This window comes from Simochromis diagramma, unplaced genomic scaffold, assembly GCF_900408965.1.
Source record: "Simochromis diagramma unplaced genomic scaffold, fSimDia1.1 OVJJ01000309.1, whole genome shotgun sequence".
Taxonomy (NCBI): domain Eukaryota; kingdom Metazoa; phylum Chordata; class Actinopteri; order Cichliformes; family Cichlidae; genus Simochromis; species Simochromis diagramma.
Genome location: NW_024387313.1, coordinates 174,438 through 202,129, shown reverse-complemented (window position 1 = coordinate 202,129; position 27,692 = coordinate 174,438). Strand labels below are relative to the sequence as shown.

At 45.3% G+C, this 27,692-nt stretch overlaps 2 protein-coding genes across 7 annotated transcripts; one reads left to right on the top strand and one right to left on the bottom strand.

The window, feature by feature from the left end:
- On the bottom strand, window positions 1–9,102 carry LOC120717190. Its single transcript, XM_040005070.1, has 6 exons — window positions 8,740–9,102; window positions 8,363–8,472; window positions 7,333–7,456; window positions 5,734–5,859; window positions 1,458–1,911; window positions 1–1,354 (listed from the first exon to the last, which is right to left on the bottom strand). Exons 1-6 carry the CDS (start codon window positions 9,070–9,072, stop codon window positions 885–887), a joined length of 1,617 nt encoding a protein of 538 aa, XP_039861004.1. The 5' UTR covers window positions 9,073–9,102; the 3' UTR covers window positions 1–884.
- A 110-nt stretch (window positions 9,103–9,212) lies between these two features.
- On the top strand, window positions 9,213–27,159 carry nvl (nuclear VCP like). Of its 6 annotated transcripts, none has more exons than XM_040005065.1 (24): window positions 9,213–9,321; window positions 10,382–10,454; window positions 10,805–10,875; window positions 12,041–12,093; window positions 12,369–12,459; window positions 12,544–12,598; window positions 14,060–14,260; window positions 16,907–17,042; window positions 17,466–17,536; window positions 17,712–17,846; window positions 18,014–18,115; window positions 18,446–18,563; window positions 18,713–18,857; window positions 19,532–19,820; window positions 20,333–20,554; window positions 20,737–20,841; window positions 21,179–21,241; window positions 21,515–21,634; window positions 22,064–22,163; window positions 22,761–22,867; window positions 23,093–23,169; window positions 23,376–23,467; window positions 24,016–24,113; window positions 27,016–27,159. In XM_040005065.1, the coding sequence occupies exons 2-24, from the start codon at window positions 10,398–10,400 to the stop codon at window positions 27,055–27,057; spliced, it is 2,550 nt and encodes an 849-aa protein (XP_039860999.1). In that variant the 5' UTR covers window positions 9,213–9,321; window positions 10,382–10,397; the 3' UTR covers window positions 27,058–27,159. The 6 variants fall into 6 exon arrangements, with proteins under 6 accessions (XP_039860999.1, XP_039861002.1, XP_039861000.1 ...); XM_040005068.1 differs by lacking the exon at window positions 9,213–9,321 and adding an exon at window positions 9,516–9,652 and having other exon boundaries at window positions 16,931–17,042; XM_040005066.1 differs by lacking the exon at window positions 9,213–9,321 and adding an exon at window positions 9,516–9,652 and having other exon boundaries at window positions 20,336–20,554.
- Window positions 27,160–27,692: the final 533 nt, after the last annotated feature.

The following is a 27,692-nucleotide window of genomic DNA, read 5'->3' as shown; positions in this document are numbered from 1 at the left end:
TGGAGGTGGCTCTTCTGTGTTGTGCCATGCGCTTGTGAAGTGGCTGTTTGGTCTCTCCGGTGTAGAGGTCTGGGCATTCCTGGCTGCACTGATGCTGCGACTGACTGAGGACCTTCACACACATACAGCATCTACATGCAATGCATCTACCTCTGGATTAGTCTGACAGCGGTGAATGAGTCTGCTTTCACAAACAACAGCACAAATACATATACACTCATGAGCTCTCTTCATTTTCTTTTAATTTATTCATTTATTTTAAATAAAACATGATTATTTATTGATGCATTCAAGAAGTTTACATTACATTATATGGCTTTAATAATATACCAAAGGTATACAGCTTTGATTTTGGTCATTTAGGCACAACAATCACAATTTAACATTTTATAAAAAAAATGATGATAAGACTATCTGTGCTTTATCTGCACGAAAGAAGATCTTTGATCATTGTAAACATACTTCCATCGTTGGAAACAGACAGAAAGCTGCCGTTCGTGAGGAGGGGTCAAATTATGAGGCTGCTGTAAATAGCACAACATACTGGTTAACTGCTCAACCACCTAGCAGTAACGCACGTTTTGCTCTTCAGAGTGCCTCCGATGATTTAGCGGTTAACACATTCCCTTGCAAATCAAAATGTTGCAGGTTCAATTCCAGCTGAAGACAAAACTGCCTTGGAGGTTGTGTCAGGAAGGGCATCCAGCATAAAGCTGCCCAAATACACTGAAACTATGAAAGCGTCATCTTGACAAATGAACGTGACTGGATCTGTGTGGCGCTCTGCAGCTGGACAGCAGAACAGGGTCAAAGTGAGAGAAGGAAGAACATTCACACTCCCACAGCACACTTACACCTCGGCTCAGCTTGTTTCCACCTGCTCTTCAGTCTCTGCATTGTTCCACTATAACAAAGCTCTGCGCCACCTGCTCCTCCTCTGCTGGGCCAGCGTCCTCGTCTCCAGAACCGCCTGGATCTCCTTCCCGCTGCCTCTGGGTGTCTGCTGTACTGTCGGCTGGAGGCGAGGGCTGACACTCGGCGGGCTGCTGGTTCGTCACTGTCGCGGCACACTGTTGCGGTCTCGTGTGTGTGCAGTCGTCATGACTCAGCGCTGAAGCTTTTCCCACCACTGGCTTCCTGAGGCTTCTCTTTTTTGTTTCTGTGTTTGCTTTTCTTATTCGTTTCCTCCTGTCTTTGTTTGTGTTGTCCCCCTCTTTTCTTGTTGTCTCATGTTCATTTTCCTGCACGCGCACTTGTCCCATCCACTCCACCAACCCTCTCAGCTCCTGCTCCTCCTCATCCACGGAGCTGAGAGAGGAAAGCTCTGACTTGACCGGACTCTCGTCTTGTGTCCCTGTGAAAATCAGCGTGTGTCAGTTAAGTGCTGGAGGCTGTTAGGGCACCCTTGGAGCAAATGACAAATTTTGTTGTATTCTGAGTGTGTGAGTGCGTGTTACCAGTGTCGTGCTGTGTTGGAGGCTGTGCTGTGGCTCCTGCTCTGAGTGTGATGTGGAGGGAAATGGCCTTGGGGCCACTGAGCTCATCATCCACTCTGCTTCTGTGGGTGTCGCTGCCGGTGTCCCCTGGAGCGCTTGCCCCTCCACTGTTCCTGCCTCTCTGACTGCCGTCCAAACTTTGCTGAGCTTTGCCGTCGTCGTTGGTAGTGAGCACAGGTGCAACAGCAGTGCAGGGATTCTCGCTGCAGTCTGTCTTGGGCAGGTCAGCGGCACTCACAGCTTTAGTGCTGCTGCAGACTTTGTGGGGCTTGTCTGGAAGCAGGGGCCGGCCCCTGATGGCCAGGTCAGGGTAGGTCCTCTGCATCTCCATAATAGACGGGTCTACACTGCAGAGGTGGTAATGCTGAGGCTTAGGCTGGGGGGTTGTTACAAGCCTGGTGTCCAAGTACAGTACCTGGCAAACAGAACAGGTGATTTAGTATTGTATCACTGTAGTTTTACCTTACAGTATAAATAACATTTAGCTCACAGGCTGGCCTCTTAACGTTCACCACAGTTTCGTTTATGCTCTTCTGACTGTCAGCAAGATGTCTGAAGCACCTCAACAGTCTGCCTTCAGGGCTGAGGAGCTTCAGCTAAATGGACTGGTAAACGCCTTTCTGCTCTAGCTGAGCACTCAAAGCATTTTAAACAACTTTGTGCTTTCATTCCCACACATTCGCTGTGCTGCTTGTGTCTGAGATACTCACTCCTCTCTTCACTGCAGATGGCCCATTGCATCTGTCCATTTTCCAAAAATATGAAAGCGGACTTAAACCATCGATCTTACGGTTGTCTTTTTGGTTTTTCCTGCCTTTTCCCCGGGTCTGTTTCTTCCTCATCACTACACGCTGCTTTCTTATCTGGGTTAAAGGCTCCCCCTTCACGTATTCAACACGGTTGATAGCTAAAAGCTTAGTTGATATAGATATCACATGGAGCCATTATTTTAAAAAGCGTCTGTTTTTTTAATATAACATGTGATTGGCATTTTAAAAGAAAAAAATGTTCATGCCACTGAAATATCTTACATACAGGCTTCCTTATTTTAGGCTTACAGTATTTTCCGCACTATAAGGCGCACTTAAAATCAACATCGGCCTTATGTATGAATTCTGGTTGTGCTTACTGACCTCGAACCGATTTTATCTGCTACGCAGCGCTCAGCAATCTGTCAAAAAGATCTTAGTCAACTTTGCTAAGCTACGAAGCCGCACTGCTTGATGGACTGTCGCAGCATTACGGCTACTGTAGTCAGGAGCAGAGATGGGCAGTTACTGTAATCTGATTACTTTTTTCAGGTAACGAGTAAAGTAAGGGATTACTATTGCAAAAACGGTAATTAGATTACTGTTACTTTCCCGTAGGAACGCTGCGTTACTAAAACAGTGATTTTTTTGCGAGAATGTCTCACGACAGTGACGTAAGCGAGTGCGACGTTCGTGACAACAGCTGTGTGCAGATCAACAATGGATCATATATCGAGTGCGGAGAGAGTATGAGCGTGCAGCGTTTAAAGCGTGGAAGTACTGACCTTACTTTGAGTTTGATTCCATAAAAAGTGACAAAAACATTAGTGTCCGCTGTGCGTGGGAAGAAAACTTCTTTTTACAGCGAAAAACCCCTAAACTTCCGAGCAAGCACCGAGTAGCTACGACGTAATGGGAAACTCACAGAGAAACTCGCGGATTCTTCCACTGACCGCGGCACACCTGCACCAGGGTAAACCTCCGCCTACCCCACTCCTGCTTTACAGGTGAAAATAGAGCAACAGGACCGCTGAGTCTTTGACTTCATTTATTTTCTGCTGTGTTTTACTTGCATCTATTTGAAAGACTGAGTGTAAACACAAAAAATATTTTATTTTATGTGCTGGAATGTGCAGAAAATAGGTTTAAATGTTAAACTAATTTCTTCCAGTCAGAGAATGTTGCAGATAATTAAATGTTTGCTTGATGCATAAAGTTAAAAGGTTAAAACTAATAAAACAAGTTTTAAACAGAGACTTTTCCATCTGATTACATTTTGTATGATGGATTATGCAGAAAAAGTAGAATTGGGCTGAAAGATCTATCGCTTTATCACCTCTTCAGGTTGTAAATCGTGTTTTTAAAAAGTAACTAAGTAACTAAGTAATTAATTACCTTTGAAAATAAGTAATCAGTAAAGTAACAGGATTACTTTTTGGGTAAGTAATCAGTAATTAGTTACTGATTACTTTTTTCAAGTAACTTGACCAACACTGGTCAGGAGCCTTGCGGAGTAATCTGGGTCCTAAACTCCGTCTTCTTCAGGTCCCAAAGTCAAACGAACACTGTGGCATCACTGAGCATTGAAAACTGTCTAAATTCTTTCACCTTTAATAAAACGATCAGCGTTGCTGCTTTACCAGGTGTAACAATTAAGTTTAACATCCAGGCGTCCATGAAAACAGGATTTATTACATTTAACAGAGTTGTCCCAGATGATTAAACATGCAACTATTTTGCTGGTAATACCTGAAATGAGTAAAGAAAATCAACAGCCTATTTATGGGCTAGCTGGTATATAATGATGTGCTATGGGATCGCTAGCGACACAGCTATGTTAGCATAATAAACACAGTGAAGCTGGAGGATGAACACTAACACTTGTCCACTCGATAAAAGTTAACGTGAAGGTTCCTGATGGTTAGAGACAAATGCAATCGCATGGCAGGATGCTGTAAACGGACCAAACTTCAGTCAGAACAACTGAGATCATCCTTCCACAATACGAGGTTAGTTATTAATGTACTGCAACAACATGGGACAAGAGCAGCTGTGATAGAATACAGCATTAATGAATCGATGGTACAGAAGTGGAGGAAGCAAGAAGAATGAGTTGAGTAAAGTTTGACTTCTCTGATTTTGTTTCGCTTAATGCGCCTTATGTATGAAAACAGACCCGTTCATCGGCAGCGTGCCTTATAATCCATGCGCCTTCTGGTCTGAAAACTATGGTATTTGTAGGGGCCTCTAAACCTATTGCTCTACATACCACAGCAGTATGGTGGTCCAGTGTTCTTTCTTCATGTGTTAGACATCAGTCCAGCTGTTTCCCAGCTGTGTTCCAGCTTCTACATGTTGTATTCATGTACCATAAATAATGCTGCTGAGTTTACTGATGAAAACAGATTCAGTTTTATCTCAGGCTAAAGAACGAGTCTTTAAAGGAACTATCCAAGTTGCCTTGCCGTGCTGGAACACCACATTGCACTGCCAGAGGGTTTCCAGAGTAAGGTCAGGTTTAATAAGAGGGCTGAAGGGGCAGCAGACATGGGGAGCACAGTGGTGCAGTGATTAGCACTGATGTGTCACAACTAAAGGCTCCTGGTTCAGAGCTGTGTGCGGTACGTGTTTGTGGTTTGAAATGTGCCAGTACTGTGATGCAGGTGTAGTCCTGTGTGGGGGGATAGTTGGGTGTGGTTTCTAGTCTAAGGTGTCCACAGCATGAACACTGACACACGACTGCAGTGCTGCTGGAGTTGAGCAGAAAAACACAAAATGTAGAAACGCGATGGCGCTTAGAGCTCGACCTGAGGATGGCTGTGTGTAACTGCGTGGATCTAGCATGTTACACACAGGACGCTGCCTCGGCCTGAGACAGGCAGACTGTGATTTACCATCAGCTCCTGAAGATGGCCTTTCTGTTGGCAAGAAGGAATAGCTATTGAAGTCGCTGCCATTACAAGCAGCTTTTCCACGCTTCGATCCTGTGGAGCTGCAGATATTCAATAAAGTCAAACAGGTGGAAGCAACAAACTCAACTTTAGCTCCAGTTAATGTTTGTCAGACACACATTCGGCTATTTTTACTTGCCAGTATCATGAAAACCACCAGAGAAGGGTCGGTGCGTGTGCTGAACGCTGGGAAAAGCCTAATACTGAGACCCTGCCTCGGGTGAAGAATGCCTGACACTACTTATTTAAATGCTTGGCTGTGATGTGCTGGTGCATGAATGTGTCCCAGCACAAACAGTAACACCCGGCACCCTCAGCAAGCTTCATTCATAAACAGCAAACTGAGCTGATTCTAATGTAGTTTAGTTATTAAGCTTTGTCAGTCACTCTTATATCAAATATCGTGTGGGTGCTTATTTTAAACTGTTGGGACTTGTTTTAATGAATGCACACAGTATCGTGTGTCTTCAGTCGGTCTCTGTAAAGCACTTTGTCCGGCTCTGGGAAAAGCTTCAGGTTTCAGGAAGCAGCAGCTACCTCTTTTTTATCCTCCTCCGTCGTCTTTTCCTCCTCGTCCTCCGTTTGTTCCGTTGTCGTCCTGTTTTGCGTGCATTCAGTCAGTTTCACAGCTCGCTCTCGTCTCTGAAGAACATCGAGCCACTCCTGTAAAGTAAGACAATCACCGTCACGTGGCGGTCAAACCAAACCCATCTAGCGTGACCTCTGACCTGGCGTCTGTGTCACCTGTACATCCTCTCCCAACAGCCACTCCTGTGTCAGGCTGCAGCCTGATCTGTGCTGAGGGATTTCCCATGATGCATTACTGATTTCTATTCTGCCCCCCTCTGGTATTTATTGCATGCTCGTTACCTCACAGCACAAAGCACTTTGCTGCTGTGTTTGAGTAAAAATCTGATTTAACTGAATTGAATAATGCTTCAACAATAATAATAATAATAATAATAAAAATTAATGTATTTTTTGTATACTTTGTTTTTCCTTTCTCTGATTTTGTCTCTACATTATTTCTTTGCTTACTTTTCTTTTAGAGCCACTTAGTGTAGGAATTCTGTATTAATTCCCAGGAGATCCTGAATTGTTTAAGGTGAGCAGGGTCAGATGCAGCAAGGCAGCAACATTGGGGAATTCTGCACACATTCAATTCAGAATGGGCTCATATTTTCTCCTGATATGTTTCTATGTTCTATTATTAATAAAATCTGGGTTTATGAGGTTTGCAAATCACTGGATTCTGGTTTCATCTATATTCTACACAGCTACACAACCTTTTCAAAATTGGGTTGTATTTGGCAGCATGGAGCCGTTTTCAGCAGTTGTTATTCTGGGATTCATGACTTTATTCAGAGCAAAGTATAAAACATGACACTTCCTCCTCACACTGCTGAATATTAGAATGGAAATGTGCCAAAGCTGAGCAACCATGAAAAGTTACAGTCATTTAGTATTTCATGGTGACACACTGAATATGCCACGGCTCCAAGGTTCCACCGTTTAAACTCACAGCTTCAAAAAGGGAGGAAATAAAAAAAGGGGATAATTTATGGGGAATGATCAGAGGAGCAGGGCTCTGGTCCAGGAACCAGGTTTCACTCTCAGCTCTGAGTTTGTTAACTGTGAGATGAGGAAGACACAAAGAGTTAAGCTCAACTCTGCATCAGTTACTGTGGTACTCAACCTGCTGGCCGGCAGGTTTTCTTTAACAAATTAGGAGTTCCTCCCTGACTCCGCCTTCCTGCTACAGCTGACGGACACCCCTGTTCACAGAATTTATGTGTTTACAAACGTTGAAATCTTAGTTAGATGTTAGTTATTTTTCTTTTTAACAAGTGCTTTTATAATCAATGAGCCATCAGTGTAAGCGCAGAGACAGCGCTCACATCAGGGATTTATTATAGTCTCTGTGAGTCTGTGCACAACTTGAACTTCAGTATCTTGCCCGAGGATGTTTCAGCAGGTGGACTGGAGGAGACAGGTTAGATTATCTACTCTACAAGCTGAGTACAGCTGCTCAGCCCTACTAACTTACCACAGTGGCTTAAAAAAACAAAAAACAATCGATGTGATATACTGTAACGTAACTGATGAGACTATTACTAACATGAAACATGGTCATACCTGTGGTCTCAGTTGATCCTCCTGAAGTTCCAGGAAGTGGTTACATTCCACTCTGGCCAAGAGCAGCTCAAAACCAACGAGCATGGCTTTGTCTGCATTAACATCCTCACTGAGCCTGTACTCACTGAAATGCATCAAACAGAACAGAGACAAAGTGATGAGGAGAGCAGAACCACAGACAACTGGGGTGGCTGCAGCTGTGCGGGTAGAGTCTGCTAATCGGAAGGTTGATCCCTGTCTGCATGCCAATTATTCTTGGGCAAGATACTGCAGGTTGGGCTCTGATGCATCCATCACGGTGCAAATCTTAGATAGAAAGCACTTAGGTACAGATAGTGTGTAAAATCTGAACTCGGGTTTTTACTTGGTCTCAGGAACCTTTGTAAGAAAAGTGATCCTCTGAAAGTCAAGTCAAAGAACCTCGGCTGACCAAGGGGTGTGCTGGAGGTTAATAAAATAAAATATATTTATAAAAAAAATATCCATCCATTCGCTTCCGCTCATCCTTTTCAGGGTCGCGGGGGCGCTGGAGCCTATCCCAGCTGTCATATAAAAATATATTAAAAAGAAAAAAAAAAATCACACTGTCTCCAGCTGCCTGCTGTGTTTTGGAGTCATTTATTCTGAGAGGTGACACATATGATATATGAACAAGCTGAGTGTCTGGACACATGAAAACATTCTTGGGGAATTTTTGGAATGCTTTGTATACACGTTGTGTCACCAGGTGTCGCTTGTTACGTGTCCACGTGTGGAATTAAAGTGGTAAATGAGCTGGACTTTTCTATTCTGAGCACTCAAACTGCTCTCTACTACAAGCCTCACTCGGTCACACATTCAGACCTGAGCACCAGTGGAATATTCACACACACACACATCGCTTTGGGATCGTGTCCATTTAACCCGCTCTACCTCCTGAGCCACAGCCACCCTAAGGAGTCTACGTTTGTCCTGACAAAGAGCTGTGCAAAGCTGCGACCTTGTGGATTAATGTCTACAGTTGGTGCGTCACTCTTGCTCTGGTTCTTACCATTGTTTGGGGTCTGTATGAGGCACATAACCAATGGAGGCCAGGACAGACTGTATGGTGGAATTGCTGAAAACTGGCTCAAGACAGTAAACAAATGGACCCGTAAATGTCTGAAAGAGAAAGAAAACACAAACACGGTTCATCTGTTAGTACACAGGCTCAGTGATCACTTCCGTTTGGCCTGACACAGCTGTGAGCAGAAAAAAGATAAGCGTCACTGGGCTGTTGTGTGTCCACTCACTGCTACACAAGCAGATGTTGTGACACGGTGTGGTTCAGCTGAATGACATCTGCAGTCACAGTGTAACATGTCAAACGAGTATCAAGTGTACTCCTGTACAGAGCCGCTGTGCGGGAAACGCGGCGCGTCTTCTGACCTTTAGTGTCCTGATTTCCTTCTTCCATGGCTGGAGGAACAGGTTGACGCACAGAGTTTCCAGCACTTCTGAGGCTCTGATGAAGGCGGACAGGTGTTTCCTGAAGTCGCCCTGAGCCTCACAGCGCTCAGTCACAGCCTGGTAAAAGGGGAACATTGTGAAAGTCCCGCCGGTCTCCGCCTCGCTCACTAGATACTGAGCCGCCGCCTTCAGCAGCTGGGGGTCGCGGCACGGCCCGACCTCTGCCCGCTCCTCCAGGTAACACTTGACATAGTCCGCGTACACGTCCCCGCGGGAAGGAGCCGGCCCTCCTGCTCCGGTACCGTCCTTCATGACCGCCACAGCGACGAGCCCCACCACCTCGGACTAACGAGGAAGTGTGGCAGTCCGACAGCACGACGAGGAAGTGAAAGCGACAGCGGCTCCTCCTCACGCCGTGTGCGGCACAGAGCGGCAGACTGGGAGCCACCGTGCCCGCCGACTACTGTCTCACACTACAGCTTCCCCGGGGCCAGGAACCACGCGGTTTGGACTGCTGCTTCTCACTAATACAAGGACGTGTTCGGTGTCGGGAGTGCTGAAGTAACGGTCAACTCATTTTCTTTATGACAAATTCATATTTCGAGCTTTTCAAACTACATCGGAAAACGTACCGGTGTGTTCTGATGTTTCCCAAATCTCAAGAAAGGCTGTTTTATTTTGAAAATAATCACCCGGATGTGATCATTTTCGTTTCCGGGATAACTGTGTGTCGCGCTCGTGTTGGTGGTAAGGCTGTTTCCCCGTGCCTGTAAAAGCCACGCGTGAGAAACCGCGTGGTGACGGAGTTGTGTTTTAATGCCGTCCAGCTGATACAAGCCGGACATCCACCCTTTAAAGCCCGCGAACAGGAGCGCCCTCCACTACTTTGATCGTGAGTCACGTTTTTGCAGGAGCCGTTTAGACTTTCGTTTGGTCCGCTACACTTGAGTCTGTGCCTCTTTCATACGTGGGTGCTTAAAACACACGAGTGGCCGTACAGCTGTGCCCACACTCACAGCTCTTGTTTTATAGCCGTCCCTGCCTGATGAATGTCGCTGTCACAGAGTCGATTCTGATCACCTGGATGTGCTGAAGAAATCATAGAGATGAGATGAAACGGCACTTGCAGATGAACAGGAGTTCCTTTCTGGGATGCTTGAAGATGGTGAAGGAAAGAAACAATAAGAGCCAGGCCACAGTCTGTCCCAGAGCTAACACGCGCGCACCGCTTTTGTTTACTGCTGAGTGAAAAATCTGATTTCAGCTGCAAACTGTGTAGAAAATTGTCAAAATAAAGAAATTCGAGAAATGATGCTCCTAACCAAAACCAATGAATGAATGAACAGATAATAACACTGGTGTTATTAGTGGTGCAGTGAGGGGCTGAGCGGGCTTGTCTCTGGTTGCGTTTTTGGAAAAACAATAACATGAAGACTTTGATGAAGTTCGGTGCAAATGTGTTGTATCATAGTTTAATACGAGGCTAGTAAAGGCGCCGTGGGGACATAGTGGTTGTAAGTTGTCACAGAAAGCTGGACACAGTGCTTTTCTGTTGTAAAAGGTGAGTGTAAAATGACGCTGTGGTTACCATGGTTACTAAAGCTGAGGGTGTGTCCTGCAGCAGGCGCGGAGAAGGCATGAAGGGCCACGGCGGCGGGTGGCAGGACGGTCGCCTCAGACAAAGAGTTGAGCAGGTATGTGTCTCTCCTCAGTCACCAGTGTGACCAAGACCAGTACAAAGTAATCAGATTACATGTTACTGAAACCAATGATGTCATCATTTGTGTTGCATGAGTTCTTTGAGCATCTGCTGTGTGTGTGTGTGTGTGTGTGTGTGTGTGTGTGTGTGTGTGTGTGTGTGTGTGTGTGTGTGAGAGTGAGAGAGAGACCCTGGCACTGCTTCACACTGTGTGGCCATCATCGAGCTGTCAAAACTATTGATGTTCCATAAATATAATGCCAGCGAGTGGATTTCATGATGTTTCCTGGTGATTTTCCTTGTGTCCACCACTTTGGTTACATGAATGTTGAACTGTGTTTTCAGTATCTGGGCTCCAGCAGCAGTGAATATGTGGATCTGTCAGCCATGGCCCTGGACCTTCAGAAACTGTACAGGCGAGTCATCTGTCCTGGCTCAAATAAAACACTCGAGCTTGTTCCACAAAGCTGAGATCTGCATGGCTGGTTCCAGTGAAGATATGTGGTGGTGTAAAACCCCTGCATGTTGACTCTTCTTTGTCTGTGTTAAATCAACTCTATTTTAATGCTTGAGTGGCTGACATGGTTTTAATGCATCACACTGCAGACCTGCATCTGTGAGGTTGGCTAATATCTGAAATTTATGAGCACATTTTCACAGACACTGATAACAGTGACACATACAGTCACTGGACTTGTCAGTTCGACAAATCTGGTCCTTAGTGGGTCTTAAAGTGGGGTCAGTGCTCATAAGGAGCTTGTTGGAGTTCCTTCAGCAGCAATAAGCTAAAGTAAAGGTGTTCTCCATCATTCTGTCATCATTGTGGATGAAGTTCTGTTCTCTGAGGTTTGCAGGCATGTGTTTGAAATGACCCTGTAACCTGTGTCAGACTGATGGGCAGCAGCAGATCATTGCTGATGTCCTTCCACCTTGGCATTGTGTTAACACACACCTGAGTGCTGCTGTGTTGTTATAGCTGTGTTCACACTGATCAGCTCATCAGCACCTGGCTGCTGCTGACCTCCCTCGTCCCTGTCAGAGTGTTACGCCGTGCTTTTTTCCTATTCGCCGCATCTGCATCGGGCTTCATTTTTGTTAAAAAGAAATATGACATGTGGTTCTTTATTTCATTTTCAGACTTGGTAAAGACCAGATTGTTGTTGTTTTTTTTTATCATGGCCTGAAAACCTTACTACTGAAAGGGGTTGTACCTCCTCTTTCACATCACTGAGCTCACTGAGGAGAGCAGAACAAGGTGTACAAAGACTCTGGAAACTCCGTCTTTGGGTTGAGAAAATCAGTGAAGAAACATCTGATCATTAGTCCATTGTTTATTGTCACAGAAAGCGTGAATCAGTTGTCTTTCCTGTGTCTGGTAGTCCGTTATATTAATTAGCTTCACCACTTTTTAATTACATTCCTTTCCCTTTTACATGCATGCGGTGAAGGACGGCTGGGATAGAATTGAAAATGCACATAAATCTGAGTCCGTGTCGGCCTTAGGTGACTCAGATTATGAAAATCAGTGCTCAGTGCTTCCACCGCTTTGGTCCTGGTGACATGAAGTTATTGTGTCTTTAGGATGGACTATGGCAGAAGAAACAAGACGGCGTTCAGGATCCAGGTAGAGAAAGGTAAGAGAGCACGGTCTGTGTGGTTCTGCTGTTTGGACACATCTCGATTGATATTGAACAAGAAGGATGAATGATTCCACTGTAGCAGTAGGCTGGTTAAGGATGATCATGTTAAACCTTTTTAATGAAAAACAGGCAGGGTCATTCAGGTTTTCCATCACAGGAAGTCTTGTCGTGCAGCGATATGACAAAAGCCCAGATGACCTCTGCAGCTTGTGTGTGTCTGTTACAGCCTAATGATTGTGCACTCAGTTTGACATGTATGGCTTTTCTAGTGTATGAAGCAGTCATTAAGGATTCTGGGCTGAACGACCTGGAGAGCAAACACCTGGCTAAGAGAGCCAAGCACAGCCACCGTGACACTGGGTGAGGCCCTCTGCTTGTTGTGTCCTCTGCTGTCCTTCTGCTCTATAAATGTGTAATTGATGTGCTATAAATCTGTGTTTACAGTGACAAGAGTGGTAGCAGCAGCTCAGAGGAGGCTTCTGACAGTAATGAGAACATTGTAAGCACTAATTAGTGATGCGTGTGTGTGTGTGTGGATGCATGCTCAGTCATCCAGGTAAGGAAATCCCAAAAAGTTGATTCTTTTCTCTGAACAGAATTTTAACCGACTTTAGCAAGGACTGCCTAAAGCTAGCACATGTGCACGAGCAAACAGCACGACTGATGGCTGCACCTGAGATTCAGATGCAGACAAAGCAGGATTACTCCTAAAAGTCTGCAAATGCAATCTTCATTTCAGGCTTCCCAGCAACAAAAATGCCCCAGAACGCACAGAACCAGCTGCTCAGTGAACGGGTGAGACAGATTTGACATGCTAAAATTAAAAGAGATCCGACAGAGATCTTCTCGATGAGAGTACCAAAAAGTGGAGAAAAACATCCTCGCAAAAGCTGCGAAAACTTTGTTGTGACGCCGAGGCAAAGCAGAGCTGCTGCGGACAAAAGCTTCAACTTGTCCCAGCAATGCAAAGCACCCAGCATCCAACATCTGCATGGAGGAAAGGAAGGCACTCGCATCACTTAGTAATGACAACAACAGTATCATCCATCCTGTCAAGCGTAGGTGCACCAACCAGAAAGACTATCATGAGAAATACTTATGAGCCCCTGAAAGAAGACCCAGGAAGTGGATAGACTGAAGCAGTTAGAACAAGACGATGCTGTTGACCGGAAGCTGCACCAAGGCTGAATGGTTTACCAAAGACACATTAACAGGGTGCACCTTTAAGACCGACTGTAACTCTGTCACCTATAACATCTCAAAGTTTCTGGCTTCGACCCTCAACCTGCTGCAGCTCTGAACACCACATCCAGAACACCCTGGATTTTATTGAGATGTCATTATGGAGGCAGAGGAAACAATAGTTCGATGGTCAGTGGTCATGATTTACATGTTAATGATGAAGAAACTGAGCTCACAGCCCATTGTTACTCACCGTGCGAATGTTCAGCTGAGACTGAAGACGTCACCTGATGAGTGACGAAACGTTTGTCCCACTGAAAACATCCAGATGAACAGAATCAACTTCTTGGGGCAGCGTGTGTGTGTGTGTGTGTGTGTGCGCGCGTGTGTGTGTGTGTGCATGTGCGTGTGTGTGTGTGTGCATGTGCGTGCGTGTGTGCATGTGTGCATGTGTGTGCGCGCGTGCGTGCGTGCGTGTGTGTGTGTGCATGTGCGTGTGTGTGCGTGTGCATGTGCGTGTGTGCGCGCGTGCGTGCGTGCATGTGCGTGTGTGCGCGCGTGTGTGTGCGTGTGCGTGTGTGCGCGCGTGTGTGTGCGTGCGTGTGCGTGCGTGTGTGCGTGTGTGTGTGTGTGTGTGTGCGCGTGTGTGTGTGCGCGTGTGTGTGTGTGTGTGTGTGTGTGTGTGTGTGTGTGTGTGTGTGCGTGCGCGCGCGTGTGTGTGTGTGTGTGTGTGCGGTTTAGCACTAATTTGCTAATGACCTTTTCCTCCCTGTCACAGCCCACAAACCAAATGAACAGCTCTCTATCGTCTCTGTACCGGAAAGGGAACGCTGCTACCAGCAGTCCTCGCAGCACAGCCACTGCTCCGCCTTCGGCTTCAGTGACCCTGGTCTCCAAAGGAGGCTGGTTTATTGATAGAGCTCCCGAGAAGAGCAGCGCCATCATCGACCTTTGTGACGACGACCCGACCAAACAACCAGTAAATGTCTGTAACTAACATGCCTGCACAGATGAACCCTAGTAAGCGTCGTGTGATAATCATTAAGATGTGATGTGGTTGTGCTCTTTGGTGCTTGGAATTGCATCACAGTCAGTATTGCAAGTTGTTTGGCTTCAATAAGAAAAGTGCTGGTTGTGCTAAAAAGACCCTGTCAGCTTTCTCTGCATGATTTCAGTCCCTCACATCACTGTGGAGGAATTTTGAACCACTCCGCTTCAGTCCACGGTAAATGGACTGATTCTTATGTAGCGCTTTACTCTCCCGGAGTACTCAAAGCGCTCTATACAACACGCCACATTCACCCATTCAAGCACTTCTAAACACAAGTGCAACTAATAAACATTCACACACATTCACACTCCGATGGACGCATCGGAGAGCAATTTGGGGTTAATATTTTGCCCAAAGGTATTTGGCATGCAGACTGGGGAAGCCAGGAATCGAACCACCAACCTTCCAGTCAGTAGCTGATCTGCTCTGCCACAGCCACCCCCGGTCCATGGAGGTTTGCAGGCAGCAAACTATCATTTATGCACATTTCTCTTAAGGTCCCGCCACAGCATTTCAATCAGGCTGAGGTCCAGCTCCGACTGGGTTCATCCCCGGCTCCCCAGTCTGGAAGTATTCTTGGTCCTCACTGAATTCTCAGTGGCACCAGTGCATTCACTGAAATGTGAATGTTATATTGAAGTGCTTAAGTATAGAAAAGGTATGTGAATGAGGATCATACTAGAAAGTGCTTTGAGTTCTCAAATGGAGTAAAAAAGTATTACTTGGATACCATTTATCAAGGTGTGGCAGCTCTGCCATTGTACTCTGTGCTGATATGCTGTGTTTGCCGCTCTTTGTTGTCCTCTGCCCAAAGGACATTGGGCCTGATTTACTCACATTCACGTGGAATTGTTCTTACCCTGCGCAAAAAATGAGTTTGCATGCAAAATCACTGCTGCATTTATGAAAGGTGATTCTGGCCTATCTTGTTCTCACCATCACGTGTAAGTGAGTGAATCAGAATTGCACAAGGCCATTAGTTCTAAACAGTCTCATACAGTTCGCGGGGCACTAGCTCCATACTGCCGCTCCAATTTTCCTCTTGAAGGAAACGCGTTTACCTCCAAGTGAAGCGGAGAAAGCAGTGGCCATGTTGTCAGAGAGAAGCCTTCACATCTAAGGCAAGAAACAAGGAAAAATGAAATAATAGTGTCTGAGGTCCAAGGACGAAGCAACAGGTCTCCACAGGAGTGAAGACCGTTTGGATATGGAAATGGATAAATACATGCATGATGTCATAGTGACACTGAGACTGTGGCTCAAAAGTAAAGTGTGCAATCAAAGGTGGTGAGAAAATGGGTCGAGGACAAGAAGCTGTTAAACGGCACTGCTTCTTTTATAGTGCTTTTCTCTCTACCTGAGCACTTTATACAACATGCCTCCTTCACTTTTTTCTTTCTGTATGGAAGTACATTCATACTCCATCAGAGAGCAATTTGGCACTGGTGTGGAACCCAAGGAGACTTACAGACTGGGAGCAGCCAGAATCACTAACCTTCCCTCGGTTGTTTACATATTTGTCCCACTTGAAGGTTTCAATCACCAAATAAATGTTAATATCAAAGATAACCTGAGTTACACATTTTAAATGTTTGTTTCATCCATTGAGGGAAAGACGTTATCCAGACCTACCTGGCCATGTGTGGGAAAGTAATTGCCCCTAAAACTAACCCTTGGCTGCAAGAACTGCCATCAAGCACTGGCAGTGAGTCTTTCACATCTCTGTGGTGAAGCTTTGCCCCACTTTGACCCAAGTTCAGCCACACTGGAGCACTGTCCATGCCAAAGCATCTCAATCAGATTTAGGCCCGACTTTGTTCGTTGCTTCTTTGAGCCATTCGGGGGTGCACTTGATGCTGTGTGTTGGGTTATTTTCCTGCTGCGTAACCCGAGTGCTCTTGTCGGGTCATAAACTGATGGCCTGACATTCTCCTTCAAGATTTTCTGGTAGACAGACAAATCTATGGACTATCCAGGCCATTTGCTGCTTGAAGCAGCACCACTGTGTCTGACTGCTGGTATGAAATGCTGTGTTAGTTTGCTCTCATATGTAACGTGACTCAAGCTTCCAGTCTTTGTGTTGTTTTTGGTCAGCAATGGTTTTCACCTTCAGCTCTCCACGGTTTTCTTCCCCTTGTTTCGTGGTTTTCTGGAGTCCCAGCCTTAGAAATGGCTCTGTATCCATCCTTTCCAGACACGGCAGTGTTTTGTTTTCCAGCAGGTTCTTTAGATCATAATGACGTGTTCCTTTTTTTAGCTCTTTTAGTTTACTTCATTTTCTCAAATAAACGACTTGATAAGAAATCACCTAACATGTAGCTGATTTCTTGAGCGTGTCTGACAGTAAGCCTGCGTGTGGCGAAGCTGAACTGTGGTTGGACGCAGTAATTCATCAGGGGGGCAATTACTTCCTCACACAGGCCACGGTGGACTTGGCTAGCTTTTCCCCATTAATAGATGAAGTCCACAGTTGTGTCATATTAACATTTGATGACATGAAACATGTAACTGTGACACATATGCAAAAAGAGACAGTATTTTGATCAGTATTTATGTCCTATGTTCACGTTACATGGCCTCCTCGCCTGTCACAAACAGACTGACGTGTCCATTCTGGAGGGGGACAGGTCTCACAAGAAGTCCAAAAAAAGGAGAAAGACTGCTGAAAGAAGTCCTGAAACCACTGAGACACACACGCTAAACAAGAAAGGTACCGCTTTGTGTAGTTTGTCAGTGCGATCATACAGCTACTGCAGTGTTTCCTGTGCATTAGATGGAGCGATTGTAAAGAGAGGCATCCACAGGCAGGAATAATTTGCTGTGCTGTTCAGAGATGCATTATGGGTAATCGCCGTGCCTCACTGAGCATGCACCTCGTGCAGTGGGTGGGAGCTAAGGTACGTCTCAGATGATATCTGGCTCCACTTTAAAAGGGTTCAGCTCCACCCCCCACAACATTTTCAGCCTTGCAGAAAAACTTGCATGCAAACATTTTTGACCCCTTATTTCTAATTCTATAAATAAGGCATGTGTTTCACTTCAGTTCCAATAAGTCTGTTAGTATAAGACTTCACTGCAGTGGTTGTCAGCGTCTGTTTCTTTGCAGTCATTTTCTCTATGAATGATTCTTTAGCAAAGTCGCCCGAGCTGCACTACCCCACTTTGAAGTTTGAAGATGTTGGAGGAAATGAAGAGACGTTAGTGGTTAGTACCGTCGTCCTTGCTGCCTTGTCTGTAGCTACATTAGCTTCTTTGATTAAAGTGCATTGCTGTAAGTCATCCAAATCCTGCACAGCACGGCTTAAATGAAGAATGTGTTGACTGCACATGAAATTGTCCAGCTGGTTTTCACTCATTTCTATAAAAAACATTGCTGCAGGAAGTGTGTAAGCTGCTCATACACATGCGACACCCAGAGGTGTACCAGCAGCTGGGAATGGTTCCTCCGAGGGGCTTTCTGCTGCATGGACCACCTGGTTGTGGAAAGACCCTGCTGGCCCAGGCTGTGGCTGGGGTGAGTGCTGGACAATTCATATATAGAGATGCACCTCGGCATCCTTTCAGCCTGGTTTCATTACAGTTTTGGCAACAAAGTGCTGCTACTTCTCTAACATGGTCTGAGTATGGGTGACGTCCATGAAGGTGTTGTGTACTTAAATAAGCTGTGATTGTGTGTTTCAGGAGATGCACCTGCCCATGTTGAAGGTTTCTGCTCCAGAGCTGGTGTCCGGAGTGTCCGGGGAGTCTGAACAGAAGCTCAGGGAGCTGTTTGACCTCGCTGTGGTTAATGCTGCTTTTTTTCCACTTTTACTTCCAATCGTTCCAGAAGTGTCCGGCTCGCTCCTGAGCCCGCACCTTATTTTAGCAGCGTGCTGGTGATTGACAGGCAGTCAAACGCAGCTGATCCTCAAAGCCGCAGCAACGCTCTAAGTTTAGATGGTTTGATGGAGCTGCAGGCTCATGGGTTAAGACGTGTTATGGTGTCAGAGAAAGTCCTCTTTGAATGTGGTTAAAAACATGTATAGAGATCAAGGCGGTGCATGAATAAGCATGAGACCTGTGGCGTGACTGTAACAATGTAAAGCGAATGTAGTTTCTCTTCCTCCCTTGCAGAGTTCAGCTCCGTGTATCCTCTTCATAGATGAGATAGATGCCATCACCCCTAAAAGAGAGGTGGCCTCTAAAGATATGGAGAGGAGGATTGTAGCCCAGCTGCTAACCTGCATGGATGGTATGACATGCAATTCTCTTGTGGAAATACAAGCAGACTCACAAACATAAGCACTTATCAGGCTCGTCGCACCGGAACGCTCGTGTTCATTAACACCACACCTCGGCTTTCGTCAGCGCCGTCACGTTTTTTTGCACTCTGCCTGACAGATCTGAATAGTCTGGCAGTTCCGGCTCAGCTCCTGGTCATCGGTGCCACCAACAGACCAGACTCCCTGGACCCCGCCCTCCGCAGAGCCGGCCGCTTCGACAGAGAGATCTGCATGGGTATCCCAGATGAAGCGGCACGTCTCAGGTCAGCTACACACAACTAGACGGACAAATTCGTATTTCAGTTGTGCTTCATGTCAACATTTCAAGTTTACCTTTTGTACTTTCTTGACTGGTAGCCAAAGGCCATCAGGGCGGGAATGGGTGAGAAATTAAAGGAACAGCACCTTCCCTGCTCGAGGTTCTCTCTGTTATTGGGAAACACTTGGGTCACTTTGGGTTCCAAGTAAAAGAAAATAGACGTGACAGAGGCAGTGTCAGGGATTTAACAGTGATGTGAACACATCACAGGCAGCCTGATCGATATTAGCTAACAACAGAGCAGGAATGTGAAGCGAGGTTTCCTTAATAAGCACGCTGCGTATGCTGACCTGTATCGTCCTGAAAAAACAGGGAAGCATACGTGCGACCTCTGTGGAAAGCAGAGCAGAACTGAATCACACCACAAACTCCAGTTCTGTGGCAGAAAGATGAGGTGATACTGAAGGAAGGGGTCGTGATTTGAATAACATATCCATCACAGATGGCGATGAGGTGCTCAGAGGATGCTGAGACCTAAAGCAAAGTGTTGGGCAGGTGGACGATCAGAACCGTGCCTGTTTGTGGAGCAGGGATTGTTGACACTTTTGGGTATTTACCACAGCAGTCTCTCGCTCGGCTCACGAGTAGACAGTTTGAACGTGTTTGTTACTCTCCCAGGATCTTGAGGACGTTATGTCGAAAGCTGAAGCTACCAGAGGACTTTGATTACCAGCAGCTGGCCCGACTCACCCCAGGCTACGTGGGTGCTGACCTCATGGCTTTGTGCCGCGAAGCTGCCATGAGTGCTGTAAACAGGGTGCTGCTGGAAACGAGGGGGCCTCCGCACAGCCAAAGCCAGACGTCTGCTAAAGAACCGTTAGCTTTGACAGACGTCACGTCAGAACAACAACAAGCGACCGACGCCAACCCCGTCCCTCAGGAGGAGCCGGGACAGAATCATCAGCAGGTACGAGGAGCTCCAGGACGGTCTCAAACGTTACTCAGCACGATGATCGTTCTTAAATAATGAGGACTACAGACTTGCTGCTTATTTGTTTTTCTTATGAGCTCTTGTCAGTGTTAGTATATGAGATCAGAGTGAGAGATGCCTGCAGGTGCTGTTAAAGCTGTCGTTACTGCTCATGTTTGGATGACTCGGGCTAACAGAACTGCTGTTCTCAGAGCACGAACACAGATCTTTGCATGTTTTACAGAAATACTCACTTAAGAAGTTTGAACTTGACATAGATTAGAGCCAAACTGAGGCGAGTGGCGCACGCAGATCTGTATGGCAGGCTATTGAAGTTCTTATCTTCACTAAATATGTTGGTGCTGCTTCAACCACAGCACGTGTACGCGTCGCTGCCCTGTTTTTGTGGAGATGCCACACTCACTCTGTTGTGCTACATTTGAATGCAAAACGACTCAACGGGATTTCCTGCTTCTGCGTTGCCCTGACGTGTTATGTGCTGCGTCCAGCAGGGGGAGCTGTGGAGCGTGCTGTGTCTGCTGAAGAGCACAGAGACCCTATCAGAGGAGAAGCTGGCTGGCTTGTCCATTCTCATGTCAGATTTCCAGCTCTCTCTGGCTAGTGTGCAGCCCTCAGCTAAGAGGGAAGGATTTGCCACAGTGCCTGATGTCACCTGGGAAGATGTGGGAGCGCTGCAGGATGTCCGAGAGGAGCTCACCATGGCTATACTGGTAAACACATGGATTCTTAGCATTTTAATTTCAGAATAAGCCATGACCCTTTTATTTTATTGTCTTTTATTATACTACTGTCCTCTGTTCTTTCACACGTTACCTGTGTTTGAGCTGGTTCAGCCTCACTCTTCTCTGATCAGTGTTAGCACAGATAACACAGCCGTGTGTGTGCCCTGCAGGCTCCAGTGCGTTCTCCAGAGCAGTTCAGAGCTCTGGGGCTGAGCGCTCCGTCTGGGGTGCTGCTGGCTGGACCTCCAGGATGTGGAAAAACCCTGCTGGCCAAGGTTGTCCCGCCCACCGACACATACATGAGCATCATCTGTTTTCATAGCACACCATAGTTATGAAAATCTGAGTGATGAATTTTAAACATGTTCAAACCAAATCGATTATCATTTATTTATTTTATATGTAACTTTAATATGAAGTAAATCAGGACATTCGGTCTCTTTCTGAGGATGAAGTAGGGTCACTGTCAGCGATCAGTATCAGTCACACGTCTCTGTGGAGACTGGACAAACACACTTAACTTAGCATAAGGCCTATGGCTAACTTGGCTCTGTCATGCTGCTCATTTTCTCAGCGTGCCTCACTGAATGCTTCTATTCTCTTTCCTGACAGGCCGTAGCCAACGAGTCAGGCCTCAACTTCATCTCTGTCAAAGGACCAGAGCTGCTCAACATGGTAAGTCACTGAGCTGGAGAGCATGCTGCTGTGCTGGGCTCAGCCTGTGCATTGCTGCATTGTTTTGGAGAGTCATAGCAGAGCCAAGAAACATGCCTCTGAGGGTTTGTCCTGAACCACCAGCCGCACACGCCTGCATATTATCTGCATATCTGGATTCTCATTTCTGTTGATTTCTTTATAAGTGTGCTGAATAAAAGTAAAGAAGTTATGATCACAGTAGCAGTGCTGTCTGTGTCGACCTCAGAGCTGACTTGTGCTCTGTGTTTGCAGTATGTGGGAGAGAGCGAGCGGGCTGTCAGACAGGTCTTCCAAAGAGGACGCAACTCTGCTCCTTGTGTGATCTTCTTTGACGAGATCGACGCACTGTGTCCACGCCGCTCAGGCTACGAGGTAAGATCATAATGTTAGCATGTCAGGAAAGTGTGATTTCATTTAAACTGTATGTTCCCATTAGGCACACAAAGCCCTGTGGAACTCCATGACTTGTGGTTAAGAAGACTCCCCATTTACATATCTGTCAGATGTTATTCAAACCAATGCAGGCCATTTCCTTTAACAGCCAGTGTGTCTCTCTGTAGTAACATACCGTGGTTGACAGTATCAAACGCTGCACCAAGCAGGACGAGCACTTCGTTTTTAATACCTCTGTGGGCTCATCTTCCCTTTTATGTATTTATCTATGAATTTCTGTTATTATTCACATGTGCATGTGTAACATGCCAATGCCAGCACTGAGAGGCAGGAAGAAAAAGGGGGAGAAAATCGAAAAAAACAACCGCCCCCCCACAGCAGGCGTGAACTGTCTTTGTTTGTGTTCAGTCAGGAGCCAGTGTGCGGGTCGTCAACCAGCTGCTTACAGAGATGGACGGCTTGGAGAGTCGACAGCAGGTCTTCATCATGGCTGCCACTAACAGACCAGGTATGGAGACGTACTACCATAACAGCACGCCTCAAGGAGCTGCTTGGCCATGGAAACCCAGGCTGTGAAGCTCCTGGTTCACTGTTTGTGTGTTGATGTTTAAACTAAAGGAGCTCGGCAGAGCGCTGTGCACCGCCGTACGTGTCCACCACTTTGAGTTGCTTCTGTTTTTCAGTATGTTTAAGCAATGCTGTTGCTTCCACTAGATATCAGCTGAATGTGGAATATCGAGGAGAGAGAAAATCTTACAGTATTACAGTGCCACCTTATTTCATTGAGAATAACCCATTCTTTCACAAAGGCTTGTAAAGGCAGCTGCATGACTGGACTCTACACAATGGGACTGAAAACTACTAAATCCAAAGAGTAACAGGTGTGGCCGAGGACTTTTGCTCATATAGAGTAACTGGAGACTGAAAATGGGTTTTGCTGAGGACATTTACTGATGACAAAGTTAAAGTGTCTGTAGAATTTGGGCAATTAGATGCATGGAACAGGAAGCGGATTTAGGTTAAAAAGAATACTTTGAGCACATTCTTCTTTAAATGATTTGAAATGGCAGGTTTTTACTGTTACAATGTTCTGTTTTATCACCAGATATCATCGACCCTGCTGTACTGAGACCAGGCCGTCTGGATAAAACCTTGTATGTGGGTCTGCCACCACCAGCAGACCGCCATACCATCCTGCATACAATCACTAAAGTAGGAAATGGACTGTTTCTATTCAGATGAAATGAAAAAGTGTGCATTATATATTGTATACTATCAAATAGAGAACAAAGGGGAAACAAACACATTAAACATTTATGTTGGTGCACTGATGACTGTATTTTAAAATCTAGCTGACACTGAAAATATCCAGCCACATACTGCTGATTAAGGACATCATAGAAAAGCTGTTGATCAACTTCACTGCTCCATGTTTAGGGGGGGACCAGACCTCAGCTGGAGCAGGATGTCAGCCTTGAAGAGATTGCACGAGATAAGCGCTGCGATGGCTTCAGGTAGGTTTGAGCGGTGGAGCAGCAGTGTGGCTGCAAAGCCTTCTGTTCTAGCTTGCAGTGTTCAAACTGCACTGACACATAAACAGCACTGAAAAGAGTGAAATCTGATCCACACTAAAGGTGTGTGTGTGTGTGCGTGTGCGTGTGTGTGTGCGTGTGCGTGTGTGTGGGCGTGTGTGTGTGTGTGTGTGTGTGTTTTGACGTAGTGGAGCTGACCTGACTGCATTGGTGAGGGAGGCGTCTCTTAATGCCCTGAGGACCTACCTGAAGTCCCAGCCTTCCTCGGCTGCATCTCCTGGTAACTGAACTCGTCCTCTGCATGCCTGCACAGTGTTTAGCTCCACAGCTGTAGTCCTCCTGTGGGTCTGCAGGTAGTCACCAAACACATTCCCATGGTTTCACTTTACTTTAGCACGTTACGGTCTAGTTAGTGCATGGACTCAGTTTAATTCAGTTCATTTTTTGTTAATATTACACCAAATCACAGCAACAGTCGCCTCAAAGCGCTTTAATATTGACCCTACAATAACATATACAAGAGAACACTGTATACAGTATATCAAACTTTCATATTCCAACTCAAATAACAACAATAAGCTGGCCTACGAGGTGCAACCGAGACCTACCTGGGTTTTCACTGAAGATTATTTTTAGTGATTTATAAACGTAAAGAAGAAACAATCATAGCACCTGTGTTTCCTCTTCTTTCTATTGATTTCTGTTTCCTCTTTAGTACAGCTAACGATTATTGTGCTTTCAAAAAGTAAAACACGATTCACAGTTGCAGTGAAACTAGCTAATTACACTCATGCATGTCCATTCTGTTCGCCTCTACGCTCCACACAGGCCACACACATTCGTCTGGCTCTGCTGCTGACATCAGAGTGAGCAAGCACAACTTTGAGGATGCCTTCGGGAAGGTCCGACCGTCTGTGTCCACAAAGGTAATAAAGCATGGCTCACATTTTGGGAATGTATTTTCAATCAGGATCTAGATGGATCCAAATTCTCAGACGTGTCCTGCAAGTACAGTGGTGAAAAAAGGTTAACATACCATGATATATGTTTTTTAAGTGATTAGGTCTTAAAGTCAATACATATCAACAACACCATGTGGCCTGTGATTTTTATTTATATGAAATTTGCCTGTATACATGTGTGTGTATGTAGGTAGTAGGGGTGCAACGATATTCGTATCGATATTGAACCGTTCGATACAGTGCTTTCGGTTCGGTACGCATATGTATCGAACAATACAACATTTGTAATTTATTTTATCAACTTTCCTTCTGACGATGCTGTCTGTGTTGAGCGCTCAGTGAATCTGTGTTCGACTACTCCGCCTAGGCTGCACTGTCGAGCGCAGATCCACTGAGCGCTCAACACAGACAGCATAGTCAGAAGGAAGAGCGCAGGGCAAGCTAGCGAGACAGAAGTTAAGCTCTACTTGCAAGATGGACCTCCCCCACTCTCATTCAGATCTGGCGTTTGGAATTATTTTGGTTTTCATGTGACGTATGACCCTGAAGGTAAGCGAGTCATGGACTAAAGTAAAACAGTATGTTGGATGTGCCATGCAATGCTTAATTACATGGGTGGGAACTAGTGTGTTAGCGCAGTTAGCTCGTTAACGTGTTGGCCGTCTAGCCCCATGCACGGGGCGATCGGCGGTAGCTCGTTAACGGAGATTTGCCGTGTTGTGGCGTTAAGGTCATTTCAACGAGATCAACCTGAAAGCACTAGTGGGAACACAACGAATATGACTGCACATTTACGCCGACATCATCCTAGTGCAAAGACAAAAACAACAAGCATGCTACTAACTTTAGTCGAGTCATTTAGACAGCTGTTAGCACATGATTCTCCTTATGCTGCTGAGAATATAGCCCAGAAGAAGCGGATAGTATAGCTTTTATTTTGGAAAGAGCCATTTCTCTGTAATAAACTCTCTTTTCCAAAGATGAGTGATTCCTCAATCAGATACAGGGCTCGCAAAATCGCTGGCCCGACTTCCTGGGGCTAGCGATTTTTTTCAGACGGGCTACCCTGCCCGTCGGGCTACCCTGCCCGTCGGGCTATTGTAGGAAGGAAAAATATATGTCAATGCTTTTGCATTCTTTCAGAAATGTAGCTGGGTAATTATGTCATTGGCATCGGTGAGCCACTGTCAATATGTGACATATTGAAGTCGCGTTTGAATTTGCGCTTGTTTTTTTGCTTTCACTTTGCAATCGTGCGAACTGTGTATAGAGAGCGACAGCACTGATCTGTGAGTGATGATAATTTGTGCACCAATTCCTCTGACATCGTCTTATTAATCGTTAGCTTACTATGCAAACATGACAAGTGAAATCTCCCGCAGCTTAAACATGTGAGAGGTTGATCGCGCAGAGAATCGCTGAGCTTATGTGAGTGAGCGTGTAAAAGCATTTCAGTTCTGCTGAGCCAAATAAGACAGGTCAGGGTGAAGAAGTGACAGCCAAAGAAAAGCTTACCACAAAACGGAGAAGTTATGACAAATCAGACTATAAGGCAAAAAGAAAGTGCAGCTTTATGGTTTCATGGACAAAAGAATTTCTGTGGCTGCAATATGACGAGCTAAATAACCAGGGCTGCACATAAGTGGTCCACAGGTGCGCATTCGCTGTCAAAATAAAAAACACGCACAAGGGTTAGGGTTAAATTTAAAAACTGTACTTTTGAGTTAAAATATATATTTATAATTTTAATAAATGACAAATTAAAAAGGCATGAACATTTTTTTTGTATCGAAAAAATATCGAACCGTGACACCAAAGTATCGAACCGAACCGAACCGTGAATTTTGTGTATCGTTGCACCCCTAGTAGGTAGGTACTGTGTAGTATCGTGATATTTTGTATCGATACAGGGACAGCAGAAATCGATATTTTGTTACAAAAAAAGTTTTTGTGCTCTGACTTCAGAGCATGTTGATCCTTTTTCTGAGCAAGAATCCTGACATTCCTTCACTGTCCAAATGTGTTTAACTTTAAGACATGTTTTATTTTAATTAAGTTTAAAACTTTTTTATTTAATGTAAAATTATATATTTTTTTAATTTACTTTCAAATTCTTCAGTTGCTGAATGGGCTGCATAGTTTTCATAAATTGCATAGTTCAGAATAGCTATAATTGTACCAGATGGTTGCATTCAGTTAAGTTGGACTAGACTGTAATACAAACCGTTCAGTTTGTCAACAATAAAACTGAACTGAGAGAAAGACTGAGTGCGAGACTTTGATATTAGATAAAATGAATATTGATAAAGTTTACCTTTATGTACAGAATCTGAATATCGCAAAATATTTTTAAAAATTGCAATAATATCGTATCGTGGGATGTATGGTGATTCCCACCTCTAATATATAGATAGATAGATAGATAGAAATAAAATGTGTGTGGGGAAAAAAAAGCAGGTCAGGGAGAGGCAGCTGCCAGTCTTAGCACACCTCATAGTTGACTGCCAGCGCTCCTCTCTCTCCTCATAACTCATGTACTGGATTGGCTCATTACAAGTCCATTACTCTGGCAGCATTCCACATGCTGCTGATAAGAAGTGTTTGTCACAGCAGACTGAAATGGCCTCAGTCACAGTCCCGCAACCTACCTGAACCGGTCTGACTCGTCACACTGAACACTGCATGCCAAAAAACTCTGCAGTACTAACCTACAAACCGAATGTCAATGTGATCATTACTCAGGTAACTGTTTAAAATAAGTGTGGACTGAGTGAGTGACAGAGAAACAGAGACGAGCTGTTCAACTTTTGTTTCTGTGTGAAAACCACAAACGTGCACTGACTGTGTGTGTGTGTTCCTTGTGTAGGACCAGAGGATATATGAGCAGCTGAGAGAGTCCCTCAGATGACTGCCAGACCAAGAAAACATCAGCCCCACTCACAAGTGATTGAATAATATTGTAGTGTATATACAGGTATAATAGTTTTCCATTAAAGTTTGACAGACGCGACTTGCATGTGTTCTTTCAGCTGGAGCACACCGACTCTACGAGCCGCTGCTTTGTCTTTGAAAAACGAGCTGAGAGGCTTAAAAATGCAACAGCGTGGGTGCCGACTAAACGCAGCAGCACAGCTCTGATTACTACAAGGCAGAGGAGTACTTACTACTGCATCGCTATAAATTAGCATATTCTGGAAAAAGGTGGGGGGGGGGGGGGGGGTTTGCAAATGAATTTAACAGGGAAGCCTTTAAACATTCTGTATTCAACACAAAACTGTAAAACGTGTCAGGTTAATGCTGAACGTGCCAGCCCAGGACACCCACACTAAGGGGTTCTTCAACTCAAAAGGTTAATACATCAATATTTCATTTTCAGTTTGAATTACACTGAGCACCAGATTCACATGGAAGACGATGTCAGAAGGTCGCTGCTGAGGAGGCTGGCTCGTCTGAGTGCTTTATCAAAGCATGCTGATGAAGGCTGCAAAGGAAGTGCAGCAAGAGGTGCTCAAGCAACAGCGCTGACTGAAGGGAAAGTGTCAG